The sequence below is a fragment of the Linderina pennispora genome (genome assembly GCF_002104995.1).
Source record: "Linderina pennispora strain ATCC 12442 chromosome Unknown DL89scaffold_10, whole genome shotgun sequence".
Classification (NCBI taxonomy): Eukaryota; Fungi; Kickxellomycota; class Kickxellomycetes; order Kickxellales; family Kickxellaceae; genus Linderina; species Linderina pennispora.
Genome location: NW_024468258.1, coordinates 134,572 through 156,088, shown reverse-complemented (window position 1 = coordinate 156,088; position 21,517 = coordinate 134,572). Strand labels below are relative to the sequence as shown.

General features: G+C 55.7%; 8 protein-coding genes across 8 annotated transcripts; all 8 read right to left on the bottom strand.

Moving 5' to 3' along the window:
• Positions 1-362: 362 nt before the first annotated feature.
• On the bottom strand, positions 363-2,349 carry DL89DRAFT_323749 (ARM repeat-containing protein; the record flags this gene model as incomplete). The annotated part of the gene is made up of 4 exons (XM_040891413.1): positions 2,246-2,349; positions 1,118-2,157; positions 860-1,071; positions 363-834 (listed from the first exon to the last, which is right to left on the bottom strand). The coding sequence occupies exons 1-4, from the start codon at positions 2,295-2,297 to the stop codon at positions 363-365; spliced, it is 1,776 nt and encodes a 591-aa protein (XP_040741970.1). The 5' UTR covers positions 2,298-2,349.
• Positions 2,350-2,530: 181 nt separating this feature from the next.
• On the bottom strand, positions 2,531-3,755 carry DL89DRAFT_268692 (uncharacterized protein). The gene is made up of 3 exons (XM_040888008.1): positions 3,567-3,755; positions 3,029-3,477; positions 2,531-2,991 (listed from the first exon to the last, which is right to left on the bottom strand). The coding sequence occupies exons 1-3, from the start codon at positions 3,613-3,615 to the stop codon at positions 2,596-2,598; spliced, it is 894 nt and encodes a 297-aa protein (XP_040741969.1). The 5' UTR covers positions 3,616-3,755; the 3' UTR covers positions 2,531-2,595.
• A 760-nt stretch (positions 3,756-4,515) lies between these two features.
• On the bottom strand, positions 4,516-5,493 carry DL89DRAFT_27376 (uncharacterized protein). Its single transcript, XM_040889100.1, has one exon. The coding sequence runs from the start codon at positions 5,284-5,286 to the stop codon at positions 4,714-4,716; it is 573 nt and encodes a 190-aa protein (XP_040741968.1). The 5' UTR covers positions 5,287-5,493; the 3' UTR covers positions 4,516-4,713.
• Positions 5,494-10,221: 4,728 nt separating this feature from the next.
• Positions 10,222-10,600, bottom strand: DL89DRAFT_27362 (uncharacterized protein). Its single transcript, XM_040889084.1, has one exon. The coding sequence runs from the start codon at positions 10,499-10,501 to the stop codon at positions 10,292-10,294; it is 210 nt and encodes a 69-aa protein (XP_040741967.1). The 5' UTR covers positions 10,502-10,600; the 3' UTR covers positions 10,222-10,291.
• A 2,723-nt stretch (positions 10,601-13,323) lies between these two features.
• On the bottom strand, positions 13,324-14,692 carry DL89DRAFT_27323 (adenylyl cyclase). The gene has a single exon (XM_040889046.1). It carries the CDS (start codon positions 14,576-14,578, stop codon positions 13,478-13,480), a length of 1,101 nt encoding a protein of 366 aa, XP_040741966.1. The 5' UTR covers positions 14,579-14,692; the 3' UTR covers positions 13,324-13,477.
• Positions 14,693-15,081: 389 nt separating this feature from the next.
• Positions 15,082-18,546, bottom strand: DL89DRAFT_27329 (L domain-like protein). The gene has a single exon (XM_040889052.1). The coding sequence runs from the start codon at positions 18,219-18,221 to the stop codon at positions 15,123-15,125; it is 3,099 nt and encodes a 1,032-aa protein (XP_040741965.1). The 5' UTR covers positions 18,222-18,546; the 3' UTR covers positions 15,082-15,122.
• DL89DRAFT_27346 (uncharacterized protein) lies at positions 18,398-19,825 on the bottom strand. Its single transcript, XM_040889067.1, has 3 exons — positions 19,561-19,825; positions 19,238-19,432; positions 18,398-19,055 (listed from the first exon to the last, which is right to left on the bottom strand). The coding sequence occupies exons 1-3, from the start codon at positions 19,595-19,597 to the stop codon at positions 18,574-18,576; spliced, it is 714 nt and encodes a 237-aa protein (XP_040741964.1). The 5' UTR covers positions 19,598-19,825; the 3' UTR covers positions 18,398-18,573.
• Positions 19,526-20,249, bottom strand: DL89DRAFT_27318 (uncharacterized protein). Its single transcript, XM_040889038.1, has one exon. The coding sequence runs from the start codon at positions 20,085-20,087 to the stop codon at positions 19,674-19,676; it is 414 nt and encodes a 137-aa protein (XP_040741963.1). The 5' UTR covers positions 20,088-20,249; the 3' UTR covers positions 19,526-19,673.
• Positions 20,250-21,517: the final 1,268 nt, after the last annotated feature.

Sequence of the window (21,517 nt, the reverse complement as noted above, 5' to 3'; positions counted from 1 at the left end):
CGATTGACGGACCAAGGCAGACTCGTCTTTCTGCGAAATTTGCCGCGCTTTTGCTCGCTCCGCTCCTGCCGGTTTATCCATTGCACCGAACACGCACGCCTTGGGCTCATGCCTGGGCAGCTGGTCTTGTCGGCAATGCACTATCGGGCTTGGTAAAGCAGCTAAAAATAATTGCATCATTGCTGGCAATTCTATCGCGATTGTGCAGGACCAACCCCTTGCTGCTCCTAACTTGCGGTAGTCCGCAACCCAGCACATCACGTTGCTGGCGCGGATCCTTTCTGGTGCGGATTGCAAAAAGATGAAAAATCGTGAAACTGAAGGTGCAAGAGTTGCACTGTAGATGGAGTGGCTAGATGGTTTTACTGCGCGACGCCGGCCCCGTCGCGGAGGGCTGCGGCAACCTTGCTCGCCATCAGCCAGATCCGATCTGCCTCGGCTGCAGGCGGCTCGCCACCGACAGTCGATTGGTCGCTGTCGCCGAGCACATCTCCTTCGTAGTCAGCCCCCTTGCCATGGCTGTTTGCCACAGGCGTCGTGGGAACGGTGATAAACGACGATGCCGAGGACGGTGCTGCTGTTGAGGTATATGAGGCGTGTGGTGGCCGCTGCTTGGCCAGATCCTCAATGGCGCTGACAATGGCTGAGTCTTCTCTGATGAGCCGGACCAGGTCCTTCGATCCGCTGGCCAACAGTGCCCGCACAGTCCACACCGCAATTGACTGCATATTGGCATATACGGGCAGGACGAGAGCCTCGGCTAGATATCCCTGCAGGCCGCCGCGCGGGGCCCTCCATGCCTGGATAAACGGTGCTGCCACACCTGTGCCCTTGCTAGCAAGCGTGCCGATAGTCAGACAAGCGTTTGATCTGGATCTGTGCGTGGCGCGAGCGCGTCATGGGGATCAGGATCTCAAGCATGTTGCCAGCCAGCACAAACGGCCACAGCTGGTCGCTAATGGCAAACACGTTGATGGCTGCTAGCATCTCGGCTACGACAGCGCTCTGCGTCTGCCGGTTTGCAAGGGCTACCTGGAAGCTCTCCATCATACCTGCCTCAATTAAGCACGTCTTATCTGAACCCGCATTTGCGGCAAGGTTGCGGAAGCACTGCGACTGCATGGCGCTGGATCTCGGGATCCTCGGCCTGTGGCACAAGGCTGGCGACGTTTGAAATAAGCCCAGTCTCTACAATCGGCGTCTCGTTGTCAGAGTGGATGGACAGGTTGCGTAGGCATGCAGCGGCCGCAGACACCAACCCGTTGCTTGTAGATTGCAAGAGCTGGCCAACCGGCACCAGCCCACCGCGCTGGACGATCTTGAGCTGGAACTCTCCATCTGACGCCAAATTACGCAGCGTCATCATGGCCTGTGCCTGCACGTCTGTGTTCTCAACCGCATTAGCCAGTATAACGAGCGAGTCAACCAGCATGTCACTGTCGGGTGCCAGCCACTGTCGGCCCTCAGCGTCGACGGCGATATTGCTCAGCGCTGCCGCCGCATAGTACTGGGTATCTTGATCGCTTACATCCAGTAGCTCCATCAGCACAGGAACAGCGCCGGTATTCGCCAGTTCGCGCCGGTGGTGTGCTGCGTGCGACATGTTGAGCAGTGCGCCGGTAGCGTTGCGGCGTACCTGCGTGTCTTGGGACCGTGCAAGCCGTGTCAGCGGCACCAACGCACCGCTAGCAATGATACGCCCCTTGTTCTCCTCGGCCATGGCCAAGTTTGTAATGCATCCAACAGCATTGATCTGCGAACCGACGCTGGGCGAAAACATCTGGCGTACCAACGCGTCGAGCCCGCTGTGCTTGACAATTAAATGCTGGTTGGCTAGCTCCACCGACAGATTGCCCAGCGCCGACGACGCGCTGTGCTGCACATCGTCATATGCTGAGTTTAGCATGTAGAGCAACATCTTGATGATTTCAGCGTCAACAGCGCGCACATCAAACTCGGAGACTTCGCTTAGGGCCGTGGCAGCGGTGTACTGGAGAGAGTGCGCGTCAGAGTATGCCAGCGTCGACAGTGCCAGCTGCGGCTCACCTTCGTAAAGGCACGCATTTGGGTTGCTTTCGAGAATTTGCATCAGAGACCCAATTGCCTGTCGCTCTTTTACAGCCAGCAGCGGCTCGTATTCGCGGCTGTCGCTGTCGTCTAAAGGTTGATCATATATATTCATTCATGCTCTCATATATCGGCATAAAGGTGGCTGGGTGTTGGTGTGTATCAGCGGTTTACCTACCTGCCGTAGCACAGCATCTTGGATACAGTCCCCCTGAGAGAGCAGAGCCCATGGTATGACTATCAGAAAGCGTGTGCGTGCTTTTTAGAGTGCAAAAATTCAGGAGCGGAAGGAAATAGAGGTTGGCATCGACAGCGAGACAAAGGTTTTGAAATTGGTTTGCAAAATACTGCAAGAGACGCGGGCAAAGCCACCTTCGTCCAAGAACAGAAAGACCCCTCCGGCAATTGTTCTCGGCTAACACACCTGGCCGGAGAGCAGCAGGAACATTCGGCGTACTATCAATTGAACTTTGTAATCTTGTTTAAAAGAATCAGGCAGAATATAATAGCCACAGCAGGCAGTCCACTTTATTGCTTTGATGCTGCCGGCATCTTGATACCCCCGTAGTACCGGTGGTTGACATCGAGCAGGCGCAGGCCACGGGCCTTGGCCAGATCGTTGGGCAGGCGCTGGGTTTGCAGGGCTTCGAAGGTAGCCTTGATCACGTTCATCGGGTTGCGCGACCCGTGGATCTTGCCGGCGATGTCCTGGATGCCAATGCACTCGCACACCTCGTGGATCATCGGGGCCACGCGGCAGCCGAATCCAGGCCGGCGTGCCCACAGCTGCAGCTTGGTTGCCTTGAACTTGTGCTCAATGTCGTGGTAGATGGTGCGGTCGTCGTACCGCGGGAACTGCTGCATGTTCTTGATCGCCTGACGAGTCGCCTTCAGCACCGCCTTGGAAACCTCGGCATTCTTGCCCTCGCCGTAGCCAGCCGCACCTTTGCCAGTTTCCAACCACCACCAGGGCGTACATGCTCGGGATCTTACCCTTGCGGGTCATCTGCACTGTGCGCTTGACCACCAGCGTCTTCTTCGTCAGCTGCTTGAACTGCTCATACGGGACCATCAGCTCCTCGGACCAGTACAGTTCTCCCTCAGTGCTAAAGATCTCAGACCGGTGCGGCGGCCGCTTGGGGAAGTTCACCGTGAAGTCATCCGGCGCATCGAACACGTTGTGCTCCTTGCGCACCTGTGCGTCAACGTTGCTCGATGCTGCCAGGTTGCCGCCTGCCTGCTCTGCCTTCTGCTGCTTCCACAGGTCAATGATCCGGCTGTTTTCCGTGATGTCGTCATAGATCGGATCGAACTTTGAAAAGTCGGGGAAGTTCTCAGCTTCGCTGAGCAACATTAGCCGGTCCCTGTTGATCTTTGCTGCCGGAACCGTGGTGGAGAGTGCGCGCAGGCCTAAAGAGATGGACATATATTTATAGCTTAGTATGTGTAGCGTGAAGAAGCAGGCTGCCAGATCGCCATGCTCAGCTTCCGGTACTTGCCTCCAGCCAACCTGATTCCGCGCACAAGTCGTGTAGCAATAGCCGACATTATCTTTCCAATTCAATAGGCTGGAGGAGTGCAGAATGTGTAGCGAGTCCTCAATGGATTCCGGGTGCGCGCAACCTCCTCGAGATAAAAGTATTGTGGTGGAATAAAAAGACGCAAATTGAGCTTACAGAAGCGAGCACACCTGGAGAAAACGATGCCCATGGCGCAAGGGCTTTGAAATTTTTAATCACATAGATATCAATACACGGCCTTGATTGAGCTGGATAATCAACAGATCAGATCCGGTGGTGGGATCAGTCTGGTGGGATCACAAATACTTTGCCGATTATGATAGCGCTTGCAGTTCTGCGCATCCACGCTTTGCTTTACTGAGACACCGAGGCTGGCTGTTGTTTTCTTCAATTCGCTGCTTTACATTGAGCTCTTTTCACACGCATTCCTTTTGAATTTCTACGGCCAGCGGAAGGCGCATACGACACATACATCAGTGCAAAACTATGGAAGCCTCTCGAAGCACGATCATCAAGTCCCTGCTGGCGCGCGAGGGGCCAAAGACGATGAACCAGCTGTTTGTTGCCCTACACAAGGGCTTCCCCCAGCAGTTCAAGGGTATGTCGCGGCACAAGTTCAAGCGGGTGTACCTGAGGAACCTGAAGGAGTTTAGCCATATCAAGATCAAGCCGGTGCGCGATCCGGAGGTGCTGCAGAAGCTGCGCGAGGATCCAGATAGCCGCGTGGGCATGGCAGGATAAGGATGCCTGGCTGTTTTCGATCGACGAGTCTCTGGCTGCAAAGTACCAGAGCGGCCAGGTTGACCTGGCTGTCGACCACAACCAGATCCTGGATCGGATCGGTGCTGAGCGCGCAAAGAGCAGGGACTTCTGGGAGGGAAATACTAACACGCCCCACGACTGGAAAGCTGCTCTGGAGGCAGCCGGCCACAAGACGAGCCTGTAATCGCCTATGGTGAAATATCGAAACTCGCATACAATACCAAAAACAATATATGACCAATGGAGAAGGTTGCGAGGACCGATATACTACATCATGATAGCCATGACGCACAGATGTGTCTGGTAATCGATATGGATGGACTGGTTGCCAATGTATGCCTTGGCCTGTGTTCAAGCAACACCATTAAACCACGCATTGGATTGTAGTGACTACTGCTGAATAGCAGTGAAAAGGCCAGAGTCGTGCCTGCTCTTTGTCGAGCACCAATGCCTCCAATAAATGCAAACACATGTACGGACATTGCGGGGCGGAGAGTGGGTACCAGCGATGTATGGGGCAGCATGCGGACAGATGGCCGGGTGACCAGGCAAGTGACCAACCAATATGCATGATGCATGTACATGCTTCAAATGCCAAGAGGCACATCCAAGCACTCCCTCTCCTTTGATCTCCCACTCTTTCTGCAATGTACGTCGTGCAGGCAACAAAGTGTCTCCTCCCCACTTTTTGTGCAAAGGAGAGGGTGTGCTGCAAGAAAAAAGATACTAGCAACGCATGACCTGGCTTGCTCTTGGCCGCTCTCTTGAGTGTAGTGGTGAGCACGACCTTGTCTTTCCTGCCGTTAGCAAATAAAAGATGCAGTTTATGCTTATGCAGCCAGTCTGCAGCTGCACAGCGGCCACATGGTCCACCATCTCCCCTCAAATAGTGCCCATTGGCCTTACATATGCTGTATCGCTCGTTTTCACGTCTCATGCTAGGCGGCTATTCGTCAACTATGAGCTAGAATCTGCCACGCTCACTATGCTAGTGCTTTAAACCTCTCTTTGCGGCTCACTGGCACACATGCTATGCAAATCTTGGGAAGTGCTTGTCCGCTTGGGATAATTCCCCCACTGGGAGAGCCGCATAGGCGGGTCTGAAGTGGGGAGTGATTGAATAAAGCGAAGGGCTTTGTGGGGGGGGGGGAAGCGCGGCTGAAGGAGAGGGACGTGGACGCGCTGGCGGACAGACGGATACTTTTGGACTACAAAATCCTAAATACTCGTCAATATCCGGTCTCTCCCCTTTTTCAAAGGATAATATACGCGGCATTGCTTCGCCAGCAGCCTGCACCGAGTCGCCCGCTGTTCCGTCTGCTCCGTCTATCTTGCCTAAAAATAGATGCAGTAGGCGAGCCCGTATGCACACCAGATGTAAAGATCGGCGAAAATGTGGGCGCTTCTAGCAAGAAACCTTCCTATTTGCTTGCGTACCACAATATACCGTCTATCACCCACCACCTGTATGTTGCCCAGTATCAAGTGCATGAGGATGCATCTTGCTGCTCCCGCTGCTGCGCACGATTGCTTTATTCGCGTCAAGCGGCAAGTGCGCCCGGGTGATAAACGTGCATTGTGCGGGGGATAGCAAATCGAGCTGCGTGCAGGCTGGGAGTTGGGATGTATAATGCATTTCTGGCACACTCGGTCCAATAAACCCGTTTGGGATGATGGGGGATATGTCTCGAGCAGGATGGTGGTGTCCTGGCCTGATTTTTCCTTCTTGAGTGGAAGTGTACTGCAGATGCAGCGAGGCTGGTGGAGGTATTTTTGTCCAGCCATGTCGTGTTCGACAGCGATAATTATGCAAAAGGAACCATGCAGGCTCGGCCAGAGAGGAAAACAAGGCGATTATCGTGTCTGCTGACCACGCCCTCATGTACATGCTCTTGCCACCCGTGTAATCCGCTTGGTTTTATTCGTCGGGATTGAGTGTGCGTTTCTGTGCGATGTGCGGGGCGCTGCAGCACAAAAAGAACGGACATGGTGATACAGAACCTCGAGAAACGCGTGCGTGGATATGGCAGCAGGTAAGTATTCGGCGAACAATGTCGGCGCAAATTAATGCACCGTGCATCACTTTTGTGCAAGTCACCAGCTATTTTTGTCACCAAAAAAGACTTTTTGCTTTTGAAACTCCGTTTCTCAAGTATCGTCTCTCGTTTAGCGCTTCGCTTCCCCCCTCTTCCCCGAAGAGGCTGCTCAGGGACAGAGCCGCTTGCAATTACATCGCCCCCTCGTCTGCGCTCAGCCAATGGGCCTCAGCAGGAATTCCCCTTCGAATTAGAATGCACCCTTCCTCGCCATGCAATGGCCCTTTTGTCCCTCTTTGAGCGGCGCACTCCCTTTCAGACTTGGGGAGGTGGAGGCGAGCGACAAGCAGCAGCGGGATTCTTGCCTGCCTGCGAAAATCGGATCGGTCGTTTTATTTCCCTCAACGTGTGGCGAGTGGGCAGCGGGTGCAAATCTACAGGCAGTGCGCATTTCATTTTTTGCGATGTGTCGCAGCACCAACCTCTCGCCGAGTCTGAGGACCTGCCACGTATGACCGACTGGGCAAATCCGAGCGGCGACTCGTTTCTCTCTGAAACCTATTTATGGCTCAGATGTGAGCATAGCGAAATAGGTTTTCGTTTTCGTTGGGAACCGTGAAGGATCTGCCACATGTCGTTCCTCCCAACCAAAACCGCTCATGGGCAGCTCTGGTTCTGGGAGCAATTAGAGTACGCAGCCTCATTATTAGGCGTTCAGAAAACAGAGAACAGAATGGCTCCCCCGATTGCGTGCCCTAGCCGGGGATTTACCTTGAAGGACTTGCGCTGCTTTGGCTCGAGAGGTGCGAACGGGAAGCGCCGCAGGACCTACAAGCAGTGCAAATCTGAAGACAAGAGGGAATGCGAGATGCTTGGCCCGGCTCATTCGCTTTGCCTCTAACGCAACTTTCCCTGGCAGAACAAGCAATGCCAGTGGTCAGCCACGCCCCCTATCATGCATTTCCCACTCTTCTGCGGTCCCGGCCAGACTGCGGTCCCAAACCAATCGTCTGCGCCGCGGAGGTGAGCGTGCCGGGGGTGAACGGGGACCGTATCTATGCAGAACAATGGCCAAGCCCGCCATGTCAATCACCTTTGTCGGGGACCATTCAGGTTCAGAGCAGATTACTCACCCTCTTCTCCCACCCCCAATTCCTTCTCCGCCTGTCTGGGCAATGTCAAAACCTGAGCCTTCAGCCATTGCCCCGATAAGGATAAAAATACCTGCGAGAGCCGGGCCTGATATTGTTATCTCCGCACGTCAAGAGTGCCCTGGGGATGTGACTTGTCCCGCCAGCAGTAGATTGGCCACAGCGATTTGTGTCCTACCTAGCGTTTCATCCGCCGGCACATCCTCCTTTCTCAACTGACGTCTTGTCGCCTCTTGGTTTAGCAAAAGAGAAGGGGTGGAAAGCGTAGACGATCGACAGGTCATCGGATGGACTGATTTCTGTTCACGAGGCTTTGCGCCTCGCCGAACCTTTCTCTGCTGGAAAAAGAGGCACATCCAACCCCCTCTTTGTAAGAGGCACCAAGGCTGTTGTGGTTGCGGATGACAGCAGGGCGTGTCGAATTCCACGTTCAAGGCTGAAATAATCGCTTGGCCAGCACGTAAAAAGTAAACATCCCGACGAATCTAGCAGCGCTGACGCAATTTGCCATCACCAGCCCCACCATGCTGCCGCTCCTCTCCAATGGAAATTTGGGACGCAAACGCAAGTTTTTGCAGGCGATCGTGGGTATCGTCGCTGTCGGGTTGTCTCTGCACCGCAGTCAAGAATGATCGTAGGAGCGTGGCTGCCCAGCCTCCTGCCGGGCAAGGCGGGGGAGATGCCATGGCTGGGCCGGTCGGATCTTCCTTTTTCAGAGGAATAGCGGACGTCTACGTCTGCGAAAAACGGGGGAGGGAGGGAGCCGTTAGCATGCGGCTGACCGCGCGGTCTTTGCGTATGATTGTGGAAAACTCAGACTCGCTCTTCCCGTGGTCACCACCCCTTGCTACCCACCCCCTGCCTCCTCTTGAACTGGGGCGGTATCTATGCGTGCATCTAATATTCCCCCTTTTGAAACAAATGAATTCCTTTTTTTCCTGTGGCGCGTATGCTGGCAAAGTCATAAACTTTCTCTGTTGTCGCTAGGAAATCGTGAGGGCAAGGGGTGGGTTCTCGAGGACCCCGGGGGTGGGGAGCTTCGTCGGGGACGGGAAATTTAGAAGGCGACACGGCAGCCGCTCCTTTTGGCGAGGACTTTATAAATACTATGGCCACCGTCCACCCATTTCTCAGTGTTTCTTTATTCCCAACCCATTTTGTCTATTTTACACTGCCAAGAGCCAGCTCCTTTCTCCTTCTCAGCCACGGGCAGCACCCCTTTTTGTAACATCAGCGACTTCATAAGTGCACTCTTCAGTCATGGCCAACATTACTCGCGCGACTGCTACCTGCGACTTCAAGATCACCAAGGCCCAGCTCCTGTGCCCCTACTGCATGGAGGACTTTTTGTTCCCGTCCGACCTGGTCGAGCACAAGCAGATCTGCGGCATTGGCAAGTGAGAGCACCAGGCTTCTCGGTCCCTCTCCAGTCCCCCTTTTACTTTCTCCTTTCCACACTTGCAAAACCCCCCACTTCCCCTGGCATCTGCACGCAATTCACAGTCGACCGTCCCTAACTTCACCGCCCCCTTTGTTGCTTCGCTCGTCGTCTTTCCTATTTAATTTTCTGTAAGAATATGCAATAATTAGAACAAGCAAAAGGCTACTTCCATACATGTTTTTGGTCCTTGCATCCGCCAGTTGAATGCAGGTGGTGGTCTTCTGTCCTAGAAACTATGTTTTTGTTTTTACGCCTGCACATCCTTGCACGTCAATTCACGCAGATTAACAAGTAGGAGGCTTGCTCACCCCACGACGCACACTCTTCTTCCATCGGCTAGTGATTTTTACGGGAGGAGGGGCTTCGGCCTGGACAAGTATGTTATACAGAATTTTATTTTGGAGGCGAATAAAAACGAAGGAATGTAAGGAATAATATACATTTTGAGTGCTAAGGATATATAGGGCAGGATGCCCCAAAGCGGGGGGCACCCCTTAGTCCTTTTTGGCGTGGCCGCCGCCGTGCTCAAGGTAGTCGTCGTAGTCACCGAAGGTTCCGGAGCACACATCACAGAAATACTGCGCCTTGCGCAGCACCAAAAATGACGACGACGGTCTGCTGCACATGTCTGGCTGTTATTTTTGGTGTTGAGATTAGGAGCGAGGAGACTGGATATCCTGGAGGGCCTGGGGAGGAATGTCAGCAATATTTTTTGACTTTTGTGCTGTGATCGTCACGTGAAAATTATCTTTTTCAAGAGATCGGATCAAGGCCTACGAACCCGGCGCTTTTGGAAAGACCAGTTTCTTGATTGTCAGTTGCAAGCACACCCAATAAGGCAGATGCGCACGGACAATGGGGCTGGAGGTGGTAGTGTGTGGATGGAGGCAAAGGGGAGGCGTGTAGTGCCTTTTTTCTTCTTGGATGCTTGGATCAGTGCAAATAAAGCCGAGGCGTGCAATTAATTTGTGCCAAACAAGAGCGAGTGTTCACTGAATGTGAATTTTGAATGTACCGGTGGTTGGGGGGGGATGATGAGGGAAGATTGACGAAAGGGGGAGCAACCGGCTCGATTTTAAGTAGTTCCTTGTTGTATGAAATGCAAAACTACGAAACTGTACTAACACGTAGAGACCTGACAGATCGGTGTGGAAGGAACAAGCAGTTTAATTAGAGATGCGAGCAATCAAAAAGAGAAAAGATGAGGGAAAGATACCGCAATGGGACCAGTATTATTTGAAATGGCAACGAGACGAATCGTGAGGAAGGGAGAGAATTGCGGATGGATCTAGTACGACGGATCGTAAATGTCCATTAGAATGTAGGCAAGAGCAGGAAAGAAAAGTAGAGAAAGAGAGAAAGAAAAATGTGTTTTGGAGCTGAATAGGACGCCAGCAAGGCCGAGGAAGGGGCCATGATATTTATGTGGTCCTCGGACATTGTCACCGGCGACAATTCTCCCCTGTGGTGTACAGGGGAGCAACCACCCCCCTTTGGATTTTTTCGAAAGTGATTTGCACACATCGTATATTATCTTCAATAAAACGGCTACATGTTGCTCCTACTGTCCCTTTCTGTCAAGGTTGCCATTTGAGTGTTTACATACAAAGAGAAGGTGGTGTAGAAGAAGCTCAGGGAAACACTGAGAAGGCATGCATTGTCAAGCAGCAGGGGTTTGCGGAGTGATTTTTTTTACCCACAGTCGAATTTGCCGGTACGTGAATGGCTGCGCTGACTTCGAATACAAGCTTGGGCCCGCAATGTAGCAGCGGGGTGGCATCCAAGTATCCGTGTAGATCAGCAATACTCCATCCACCCCATTCACAGCCTGCCCTCCATCCCTCATCTGCACATCCTTTCAGACATTCAGACATGGCACCTTATTGCCCCTCTGCCAGTTTTAGCCCCCTCCCCTTCTGTTCGTCGCGGAAGAATAGAACTGGCAGTGTGATTTCTACACAGCTATTGTGAGGGTAAAAAACCGGGCAGTGATCAATAGCTTCATGGTTGTCAATAACATTCATGTTTGCTCAAAGGGGGTGATAATATGCGCCTATTTTGTCAGAGGGGCATAGCTGGTGCACAATAAGTTTTGCGTCCTTTTTGCATAAAGCAATCTGCTCAGGACCATTTTTTGCCTCGTTATTCCTAGCTTTTTGTTCATAAAACACATGCGCTTGTGGAAAGGGAGGGCGAGCGTGAAATCCTTCATGCTGAGCTACACCTTGCCCTAAAAAAGAGCAACCAGAAGAGCATGGGTCTGATCCCTCATTTTTCTTGTGTAGATCACTAATAGCGACATTTCAGCAGAGGATTTCTGTTTATGTTAGTTCCAGAGCGGGAAAAGCGAGTACTCTGGGCAAAGTCCTCAAGTAAAAAAGGCACCAATAGTTGGCAGCCTAGTGTAGGAGCGAATTGGACAAGGCGTTCGAGTACGAGGAATGTAGCGGGGAAACCGCGAAGGGTATTGTTCTAAGGGAGGGTGCTTGCACATCCTCGGAAGGAGCAATTTATGCACAAAATCAATATGACCATTTATGGACTGAGGTGCAGAACATGCACAAGCTTTTTTATTCCAACACGGGGACTCTAAGCCGATCAGGCCATGCAACAAGAGCAAAAGCTGTTTTAGCACAGACATTTCCGCCCAAAGCGCACTAGTGGCTTGCAGAATCTAGAGGGAACTGTGGAAGGCGGGTATCCTTGATAATCCAGCGGACAGCCTGTGCTGTGCACGGGAGGAACACTAGAGCAGAAATGCGCGCGGGAGGGCGCAGCGACCTCATTTTTGCTGGGCATTGTGCGCAAAGAACAACAAAAAAGTCACGTACCGATACCAAGGAAACACAACCAATTCACTCATGACAATGCGAAGACATTTTGCATCCTTCAAGCAATTATTTGTGAACAGCTCAGCGAGGTTCGCGAATGCACCTGAGAGAGCGGCTTTTTTGTTTCGTGCGGTTGTATCTGCGATGGGAGCTAGGGAGCGGTGGTGTGTTTTGCGCTTCATCGATCCCTCCTTGTGAACAAGGATTGAGCTCGCTGCGAACATGATTTTTCTTTCCTGCGCAGAGCAGATCCCAAAGCCGTTTGGCATGCCTTGGAGAAAAATCACTAGGCGGTGGCCCCGAGTAGATGTGTATCCTGATGCATGAGAGGGCAACAATGTGGGCTGCAAAACACTGCTTTAATTTGCATATGTTGGCGCACACGGTGATTCGCCAAGGGTGTGCAGGCAAGTAAGACGTACCCGAGTAAACAAAAACTCGCCCATGCACAAAAAGAAAAAAAAAAGAAATCAAGCCGCAAACTGTAGCCATGCACGACACATACATGATGCATATCGGATGTACTGGTACACTAAAAATAGCCTATTCCGCCCTTTTGATGCAGAAGAAACCTTGTCTAGTTACTCCATCCCGGAAACATAGGCGGCGAGGGCGCGCATAACATGCTCCTTTGTCCATTCAAAGCTGCTCTCCACGCCCTGGGGGTCCGCGACCAGCTCGGCCAATGCAGCTTGCAGGCCGTCGTAGCGGCAGCTGCGCCGCTCAATGGCCTCAACCGCACACTCGACCTGGCGCACGAGCATGCCAAGGATGGCAATCAAGTGCGGCATAGTCATGGTTTCCGACAAAAACAATGGCACAGGCGGCTCGTTCATGGCCAATGCTGGGGCCACCGTGTCGCTATGCTTAGGCAACGCCACATCGTCCTCATCACTGACCTCCTCGATGGAGCAGATACTGGCGTGGGTGCTGAACAGAACGGGCGAGGCGACGCGTGGGCTCGGCGCGCCCGGTAACGGAGATGGTCGAGGCGCGGTGGATCCGCACCGGGGAGTTGTCTGGGTGCGCAAGGAAGTACTCGAATGAGGGCAGGACCGGCGAGCTCTGGCACGGACTCCGTAGCCAGAATACTCAAACGGTAGGACAATCCTGTAGAGAATCTCCAGATGCACAAAATCCACCATGGGCTCGCGCATTCCCGTGCGCACCAGTGAGCCGCGGGGACTGGCAATGACCTGGTTGCGCGAGCCGCGGTGCGACCACACGTCCTGCTCAGAACCCTGCAGGAGCGAGATCGAGCGGCGCGCGATCGGGGCAGAGATCAGAGAGCCGCTGTTGGAGGTGGGCACGTGACGCAGCCGACTGCGCACATCGGCCGCCGCCCCGCCTGCAATCTCCATCGACAGGTCGCGCAGATGCCGCCGCTGCTGCTTGTCCAGCGGACTGGAGCGGACTGAACGAGCCACGCGGCGTGCTTGACATTGAGGCTTGGTGGGCCGAGTCGAAGGGTGCTGTTGCCGGCGAGTCGTCGGGACGCAGGCTGGGCGATGACGCCAGAGACTGCGGCAAACTGGTGCCGTTCTGCTTGGTCTTCTTGGCAGCCAGCTGGCGCTGCTCCTCGCGCACCTGCATGTCGATGCGGCCGCGCAGGGCGGCTGGATAGATGAGCGAGACGAGCTCGGGGGATTCGAGGCCCTTGAGCTTGATTTCACCCACCTGCAAAGCGCAGAGTCCCAGGGTTTTCAGCGCCTGGACATCGCGGGCCTAGCGCCGGCTCGTCGATGAGCTGGCGCATGTCGGTGATGGCGCTCTGGTCGGCAGCCTCGAAAATGTCCATGATTGCGTAGACCTCGTCCATGACGTCGCGTGAAATGTAGATCTGGCCGCCGTCAGCAGCACCGCTAACACGCGATGCTCGATTGACCATGGGCCCAAAGTAGTCCATGCGGCGGGTGACCGGATCCTCCTCAGACACGGGGCTGCCAAAGTGCACACCCATGCGCACGCGCAGGCCGCGGTAGACGAGCTGGCGGTCCGATTCGCTGGCGTCGTCGGGCCAGTAGATCGGGCAGCCGTGGGGCGAGTCAAGGATCTCCTGCGGCCAGTCGGCGGAGAGGAATGTGAGCTGGACGGCCAGGCACCAGTGCAATGCGCTGGCAACCGTGGGGAAGCTGACCATGAAGGCGTCGCCCTCGGTCTTGACCTCGTAGCCGCCAATCGACCGCAGCATGCGACGCATGATGATGTTGTGGACCTTAATGGCGCTGCGCATGGCGACCTCGTTGGTCTCCCACTGGATGGTCGAGTTCTTGACATCCGTGAACACCAGCACAACCTCGCCCACGGGCGGCGGCACCTCGCGCTCGAGCCTGGCCAGGGTCGAGTCGCCGGGCCGTGCATTCGTCTCACGGTCACGCTGCCGCCGGGTGCGTGGCGCTGACAGTGACAGGAAATCGTCGACATCGTCGGGCATTTCATAGGCAGCCATCGGTGGCGACATTAATGCACCAGTGCCATGGTAGAGTGCTGGCAGGGGTTTGCCGTCGGGGCCGATGATCTGCGAGACGCTGGAGCGCGGGCCCAGTGCACCCATCAGCGTCGAGGGGCTGCGGGACATGCGGCGCGTCAGAGCGTACTTGGACCGATGGTCGCCCGAGACGCCCGGGTGGATGCTGTCGCGGACGCTGAAGCCGCGCGCTGGCCGCGCTGTCTGCTTGGAGAACATGGGAGCAAAGCCGATCACCATGACCATCAGGCTGGCGGTGACGCCATAGGCGGCCACGTGATCGCGCACTCTGGCAGCAGCCATACGTGGGATCGCGCCGGATGCTTGCGTGCAATGTCGACGGCAATCTGCGGAGTGATGGCATCCCACACAGGACGATTGGCGAGGATCAGGAACTCGTCTTCCTCGGTCAGGTCCAACGTGGTGATGGTCGGGTCGGCATTGACAAACGGCAGAAGGTGGAAGTATCCAAAGGCGCGCGAGATGCTGATCTGGCCCTGCACCTGGCCCTCCTGCGTGATGTAGCCGCCCATGGCGCGGATCCGCCGCATTTCACTCGGTTCGTACGGGTCGTGGCGAGTCGACAGAACCATGGCGTTGCCGCGCCGGCTCACCACGCCGAGAGCGTCGCCCACATTGCCCACATGCAGCCGCCGCCCGTGGATATACGCGACCACTGCGGTGGAGCCGCCCGGGTGCTCGCCGAGATTGGCCTTTTTGTCGGCAGCCAGCTCGGGCGGCGGCCGGTCCCTTGTCAGGCGGTAACTCGCGCGACGCGCCTATTCTCGACCCTGAGGGCGGCTTCGATGAGTTCGCGGCTGTGGAGTGCCCAGGTCCTTATTGAGCGTCAGGAACGTGCGGCGCATGGCAGGCCTGCACCTGATCGTTGGAGAGCTGCGTTGAGCGGTGGTCGGATTCCTGAGGGCGGCTCGGCGAAGTTCACGGTCTTTTTGCCATCAGCCTTTGGCGCCTCGTCCTGCGCCTGCTCGGTGACCTTGTCGAGCTCCTCACGGAATGCATATAAAAAGTGGTCGCACAGATACTTGCTGATGGCCGAGCTGGATGTGTCCGACTCGCGCGCATGGAACATGCCAAATAGGCACTCGTCATCGGCCATGCGGAACCGCGACGACGCCAGGTCCCACGCCGACACGCGCTCGTTCGGCCCCAGCGAGTCGGCCATGCCGTACTTGACCTGCTTGATCGGGTCGGTGGTACGCACGCGTCGGTTCGGCGTCTCGTCGGGCAGCGCTACCATAATCGTCAGCTGCAGCAGCCCCAGGATGCGCAGGTCCGTCAGCTGGTAAAAGTCCGAGACGCTGTCTGACTTGGGCTGCTCCTTGGCCACGTATGTGAATGTATCCCGTGGCGCCTGTCCGCCGCCGAGCAGCGCTGCGTGGTCATGGAACACCTTCGGGTGCAGGTGCGAGCCCTTGATTTCGAACCGCTCGTTGTACGAAAAGTTGAGGTACTTTAGGCTGGTGTTCCAGTTCCAGTTCCAGTCGTACGGCCAGTTGGTGATGTTGTACTTTAGCACATTGCTGCCCACATCAAGAATCGTCAGTCCGTGGATCTTGGCCAGCCACGACGGCAGCGTCTGCAGCTTGTTGCCGTTGATATTCAAGAGCCGCAGGCTGCGCCAGAACGCTGCATTCGGTTCCTCTTCGGGGATCGTGCTGATCTGCGTCCCCGACAGATACAGCTCTGTGACCTTGCGCATGTGTGCCATGGCCGACGGCGGCAGATCGTACAGCTCGTTGTACGACAGATTGAGCACCCGCAACTCTGGCAGAAACGCCATCACCGTGAACACCTCGTCGTCCAGGTTGTTGTCGCCGATCCGTAGCTCCCGCAGCGAATGTGATAGTGGTGGTGGGTCCGAGATCGAGTACCGCTTTAGCGGTGCCGGTGACATCGAGACACGCCCGGCATCCGCCGATTTGTTGCGTGCACGCTTTGTCAGCGACTGTGAACCGTCGAGTCGGTAGTCCAGCACTGAGTCAGGCATGACCTCCGAGGTTGCCCGGATCAGCGGGCTCGATTGCCGCGTCGCCGGCATCGACAGCGACGACATCTGCACGTTCTGCAGGGCACGGTTTGCCAGCGCCGGTCCATTGGCGTCCTTGGAGCCATTGCGTTGCGCTGCCGCTGCCGCCGCTGCCGCTGCCGCTGCCGCAACTGCCCGCACGCTGCTGGAACCGCCCTGCTGCCGCCGTATATTTTCCAGCATGCTCGGGTGCGGGAACTGCTCCAGCAGATTCGACGAGAGATTGAGGTTGGTCAGCTTGGGCATCAGCCAGATCTCCGGTGGCAACACCTTCAGGTTGTTGTTGTGCAGGTCGAGCGTGTTCAGATTCTCAAGCCGCGTCAGCTCCGCTGGGATCAGCGACAGGACGTTGTTCGTGCAGCTGAGCTTGATCAGATTGCGCAGGCTGCCCACAGACGCCGGAATGCTGACCAGGTGGTTGCTGTCCAGCACCAGGTGCTCCAGGTGCGGCAAATGCATGAATGTGTCCGAGGCGAGCTCCGTCAGCTGGTTGCGCGACAGGTCCAGAAACACCAGCGTGTGGGACGGATTCATGATCCGGAACTGGGTCAGCTTGTTGGCCTTGAAGCTCACGTGCGTTGCCGTCGCCAGCTCCATGTGCGCCCGCGTCACCATGTTCGTCTCCGTGTACAGCAGCTCGAGTGCTGGCAGCTCCGACGCAATCGTCAGGTTCTGCAGTTTGTTCTGCCGCACATCCAGCTCCCGCAGCTTCACCAGGTTGCCCAGCCCCTTTGGCAGCTTGCCCGTCAGCATATTGCCCATCACGTTGAGCTGCTCCAGGTTGCCCATGGCCGAAATCGCATTGGGGATCTCGGGGATCCGATTCATTGAAATGTCCAGGTTGACCAACGATGCCACGCGCGTGACAATCGTCGGGAACTCCTGGAAGTTGTTGTTCGATACATTCAGCGTCTTCAGCGCCTTGAGCTCCGCTAGCGACTCGGGCAGCTCCACCAGCCGGTTATTGCGCAGCATCAGCGTCGCCAGGTTCTGCAGCTTGTCCAGAGGCGCATGGCGCATGCGCTTGATGTCGTTGCCGGACAGATCCAGGTACGCCAAGAGCTCAAAGTACTGCAGACTGTTCGGGAACCGCGTGAATTGGCATGTGGCCAGCCGCAGCTCGCGCAGATTGCCGCACAGCTGCACAAAATCGGCTGGGAAGTTCAACCCCGGGTTCTTGGACATATTCAGCGATACAATCTTGTTTGCGTGCGCGTACAGGAACACCGGCACCGTCTGTAATTTGCGCGCGCGCAAGTCCACATAGTGGAACGAGCTGACCTCTACCTCCATGTTTGGCGATACCCGCGGAATCGCTGCCTTGAGCAGCGAGAACTTGCACAGATAGCTGTTGTCCTCGCGCCCCTGCAGCGTGATGTTGTCCTCGGGACGATACCCCATCTGCTCCAAGTAGCGCTTCAGGATGTCCGCTGGCCGCTCATTCGCCTTCAGCGTGCGATCCAGCCCGTTCGCCTTTTGCATGTACAGACAGTGCCGTGTGATATCCGGGATGAAGAACTTTTTCGCCGCCATCTGCATGAACTCCGCAGTGGTCGTGCTCAGCCGGCAGTGGAATGTGCCGAATGTCGAGTCCTCGCGGTAGATCCGCAACGAATACATGTTGATGTCGTTCTCCAGGTCGCTGTCGCTGCTGTTGCCGTCGCCCTCTGACTCTGCATCGTGTTGGTTGTTGAACAGTGACGATTCCTCCGCCCCGTCCAGCGACGTCGGCAGCACCGCCCACGATTCCGGCGGCGCCCATGGCTCTGATTTGCGTGGCGGGTACTCTATCCCAGGGATCCGCGGCTCGGCCGTCGCCTCAGTGCCTGGCTCCAGCGCTGGTGTCCAGCTGAACCGGCGCCTCTTCGCTGGCGCCCTGGGTATCGCCGGTGGTAGCATTTGACTGGGACTTGCGCATCAGCGCCAGCTGCTGCTCGCGGTCGGCCGCCCACGGATCCGTGAACTGCGCGGGCGAGAACGCCGATACCACGCTGAGCCGCCGCCCCCTGCTGCTCTGCTGCGCATCCGAGCTCTGCCGCACTGTGCCGGACTCTGACCACTGCTGCGACCATCGCCCTTTAAACTCGATGCCATCGACCGGGAATCCGACACCGACGCCTGCCGCACATGCGGGCTGCCCACCAGTGACCTTTTGCTGAGCACCGAACGGCTCCCCTTGGAGCTCTTTCGCCGATGCTGCTGCATCAGCAGCGACCCCGAATCTGTCTGGAACGACCCTCGCCGCTCGCTCTCATCGCGGTTGCCGCCTGCCACCGGCGGTACGCGGAACGCCGATTCCGCTGTGCTCAGCGACGAGGTCGCCGAGGGCCGCCGCACCTTGGTCATATCGACAAACTCGCCAATATCTGAGAAATTCATGTCCAGCTGGAACGGGTTCTCTGCTGTCCCCTCCTGCTTGCCCGAGCTGCCACGCCCGCGTGCCCGCCGGAACCACTTGCTGCCATTCGAGCTGGCCCCTGATCCCGTCCGCTCCATTCCCCATGCTGGACATGGACTGCTTTGAGCGCGTCGAGTGCAGCTGATTTGTCGATGCCTGGCGGACAACCCCTGTGTCCATGCTGGCCACGCTCTCGCGCGCTGATATCTGGTGCGAGAGCGGGCCGGACAGCGCATCTTTTACTGACAGCAGGTCCCGCTGCCGTGCCGAGCTATTCGACAGGCTGTGCTCATGCGTGGGCCGCGATGGCTTTAGCAGATAGGAGTAGTCGTTGCCTATAAATCCCAGTGAATTAAATATAAATAAAAATCCGTGGCGTCAACCTATCCCCTCTTATATCGCAGAGCAAACAAAGACTGCAACGGGGTCTCTGAGTATAAACAACAAAGGGAATGCCTCATGAGGCGCTTCTTCCACGCTTATCCCCACTTTTAGCCCAAAGAAAACCCACCCTTACCTGGCTGCTGTTGTTGTTGTGATGCGTTTGACCCCCGCCCACGGTGTGCTGGCAGCACGACATCTGGCGGCAGGCTAGGCACCGGGGGCGGTGGCGGCGATGGTGGCCGTCTGCCCGTAGGTGCTGCCCCCTGTGCCCCATGGCTCCGAACCAGGTCCCGCAGATGTGATGTGCTCGAGAATACCCGTAACTTGCCTACGGCAAAAAACAAAACACGCGGAAAAATCAGCTCGACAGCACATCCTCTGTAGCTCGTAGTGCTACTTTTAGCAAAACATAGCAGGCCAATGCTATAGCCCCGTATTGGCCGTGCATCCACTTACTCTTCAGGCCCTGCTTTTTGTGGTCGCTTCCAGTCATGGCTGATGTATCAATGCGCAAGTACAGCCCGTGTGTCTGCTATGTATATGAAAACGCGAAGCGGCGAAATTGACAACTAGTAGTGTTCTTTTTGTGTGGAATGCAGAATACCCGGGCTCAACCGCAGAAAGGGGATAGCGCGTGTCCAGACTGAGGAGGAATAGAGTGAGCAGTAGGGGGTGAAGAGAGTAAAACAGCTTCGCTCTTTGAAAAATAGAAATTCGGGTGAGGAGAAAAGGACAAAAGCAGAAGAAGCCAGTAAAAAAATATAAATTGGTTTCCCCGATTCTCTCACTCCAGGCATGGAGCCACTAAGCCTGTCCCCTTTGCTGGGCCCAAAACGATTCAAAGCGCGGATTGACGACGCTGTCATATTGGAGCCTGCTGATCCCCAGACGCCTCCTCCGCCTACAGGGCTATATGCTGGTGCACGCTGCAAGCTGTGTATACATGACAAAAATGGAGTAATGGTCGTATTGGAGGGAAGCATTAATTGTACAGAATATAATAAATTTTTTACTTGGACTTGGGCAAGGCAGCTGTTGACAGGCTGACTATTCCCACCGACGCCGGATGTGGCATGCTGAGGACCGCTAGTCGAGCTGCAGGAGCTATTAGGTGCTTGAGCTGCTGGTGCGTCGGGGAACGCGGACAATTGTGTTATAATGCCACACGTCTGAGTGGACAGACAGGCTGTGCTCGTCGGGGAAATGCAAAACGCAATGCGGGCACTTCATGGTAGCGAGTGTTTTTGGATATATAGAGAATGGAAGGAGTGGAGAGGGTGCTGTACGTCTGGGTGGAAGAGGAAATTCTCAGTGCCAGGCAGGCAGCGCCCTATTTATAGAGTGCTGGAGCAATCGGATGTGACTTGAGAGGAAAGCAGCAGACCCGCCAAAATTGACCCGCATCACCGCTCTTGGCCACCTAAAAAAGAAGGCAAGGCCGCCCGATTGGCCCGTGAGCTTGTGGGCACATAATGGCCCTATTGTTGAGTCTGCCAGGGAAAAGAACGCGGGGTTTTGCCTTCCCATCATTTTTAGCACTCTGTCCAACGCCCAACCACGCGGCCTTTCCTTCGGGCGATGCTTATTGAGATCAGCTCTTGTCGCCGTGCCCAACCGGCCGAAGACTGCGCACCGCTCCTGGTGTTGGCCCAACCTGCTGCTGCTAACTCACCAATGCCATAGATACTTTTGGTGCCGATCGACCGAGCCGACGACGGCGGCGGCGAGGGGGCGGCGGTGGCGGCAGCAGCCTTGCAGTGCTTTTGCTTGTCCCAGCCGCTTAGAAGGAAATGGCTGTACCACGCAGCGTGACTGAACACCACCACTCGAATGTCACTCACTGCAGAAGCGCCAGTGCCGGATGATTGTTGGCGCTACACGTGATATCTCCATTGTCGTCCACGCTTGGAAAAAGAGGGATGTGGTCCCTACCGCTGTCGCACAGCAGACTCAAGGCTGTTGGGCATCTGCTGGTCTTGCAATTCAAGACACAGATGCCCTAAAAGGCCTTGAGCTATGTGGGCGGCACTAGATGGCCTGGACGGCCCATACATGCCAGCCTGCCTTCGCAATAAGGTAAAATAGGACTGTCTGAGCGCCGAAAAAAGCAGTGGCGTGACGAGTATTTTTCTATCCGTATTTTAAGCCATTTATTTCCTTATCCAGCAAAGCGTTTGCACAACGTCAGCACCCCACCCGATCAGTCCACATCTGAATCCCTTTTTTCATGGCCAGTTCTGCCGAACCCAGCTCTACCGTGCCACCTCCAGATCTGCGCATATCGGATGACCGCTCCCGGCTCCTAGAGGAATCAGGCAACACGCCAGGCCCACTCCGCAGCAGCAGCAGCAGCAGCAGCGCCGCCTTTCGTACTACGTGTTTTTCAGTGTTGGCCTCGCTTCGCTGCTGCCTT

Excerpts from the sequence above, each read along its gene's own strand:
- DL89DRAFT_27362 (XM_040889084.1), bottom strand. The coding sequence starts at position 10,501 with ATGTGTGCAAATCACTTTCGAAAAAATCCAAAGGGGGGTGGTTGCTCC.
- DL89DRAFT_27376 (XM_040889100.1), bottom strand. The coding sequence starts at position 5,286 with ATGAGACGTGAAAACGAGCGATACAGCATATGTAAGGCCAATGGGCAC.
- DL89DRAFT_27329 (XM_040889052.1), bottom strand. The coding sequence starts at position 18,221 with ATGCTACCACCGGCGATACCCAGGGCGCCAGCGAAGAGGCGCCGGTTC.
- DL89DRAFT_27346 (XM_040889067.1), bottom strand. The coding sequence starts at position 19,597 with ATGACTGGAAGCGACCACAAAAAGCAGGGCCTGAAGA. Across the intron at positions 19,433-19,560 it reads CAAAAAGCAGGGCCTGAAGA|GCAAGTTACGGGTATTCTCG; the intron begins GTAAGTGGATGC and ends TTTTTGCCGTAG. Across the intron at positions 19,056-19,237 it reads ACAACAACAACAGCAGCCAG|GCAACGACTACTCCTATCTG; the intron begins GTAAGGGTGGGT and ends TGGGATTTATAG.
- DL89DRAFT_268692 (XM_040888008.1), bottom strand. The coding sequence starts at position 3,615 with ATGTCGGCTATTGCTACACGACTTGTGCGCGGAATCAGGTTGGCTGGA. Across the intron at positions 3,478-3,566 it reads CGGAATCAGGTTGGCTGGAG|GCCTGCGCGCACTCTCCACC; the intron begins GCAAGTACCGGA and ends CCATCTCTTTAG. Across the intron at positions 2,992-3,028 it reads GCATGTACGCCCTGGTGGTG|GGCAAGAATGCCGAGGTTTC; the intron begins GTTGGAAACTGG and ends GGCTACGGCGAG.
- DL89DRAFT_27318 (XM_040889038.1), bottom strand. The coding sequence starts at position 20,087 with ATGCTTCCCTCCAATACGACCATTACTCCATTTTTGTCATGTATACAC.
- DL89DRAFT_27323 (XM_040889046.1), bottom strand. The coding sequence starts at position 14,578 with ATGGCTGCTGCCAGAGTGCGCGATCACGTGGCCGCCTATGGCGTCACC.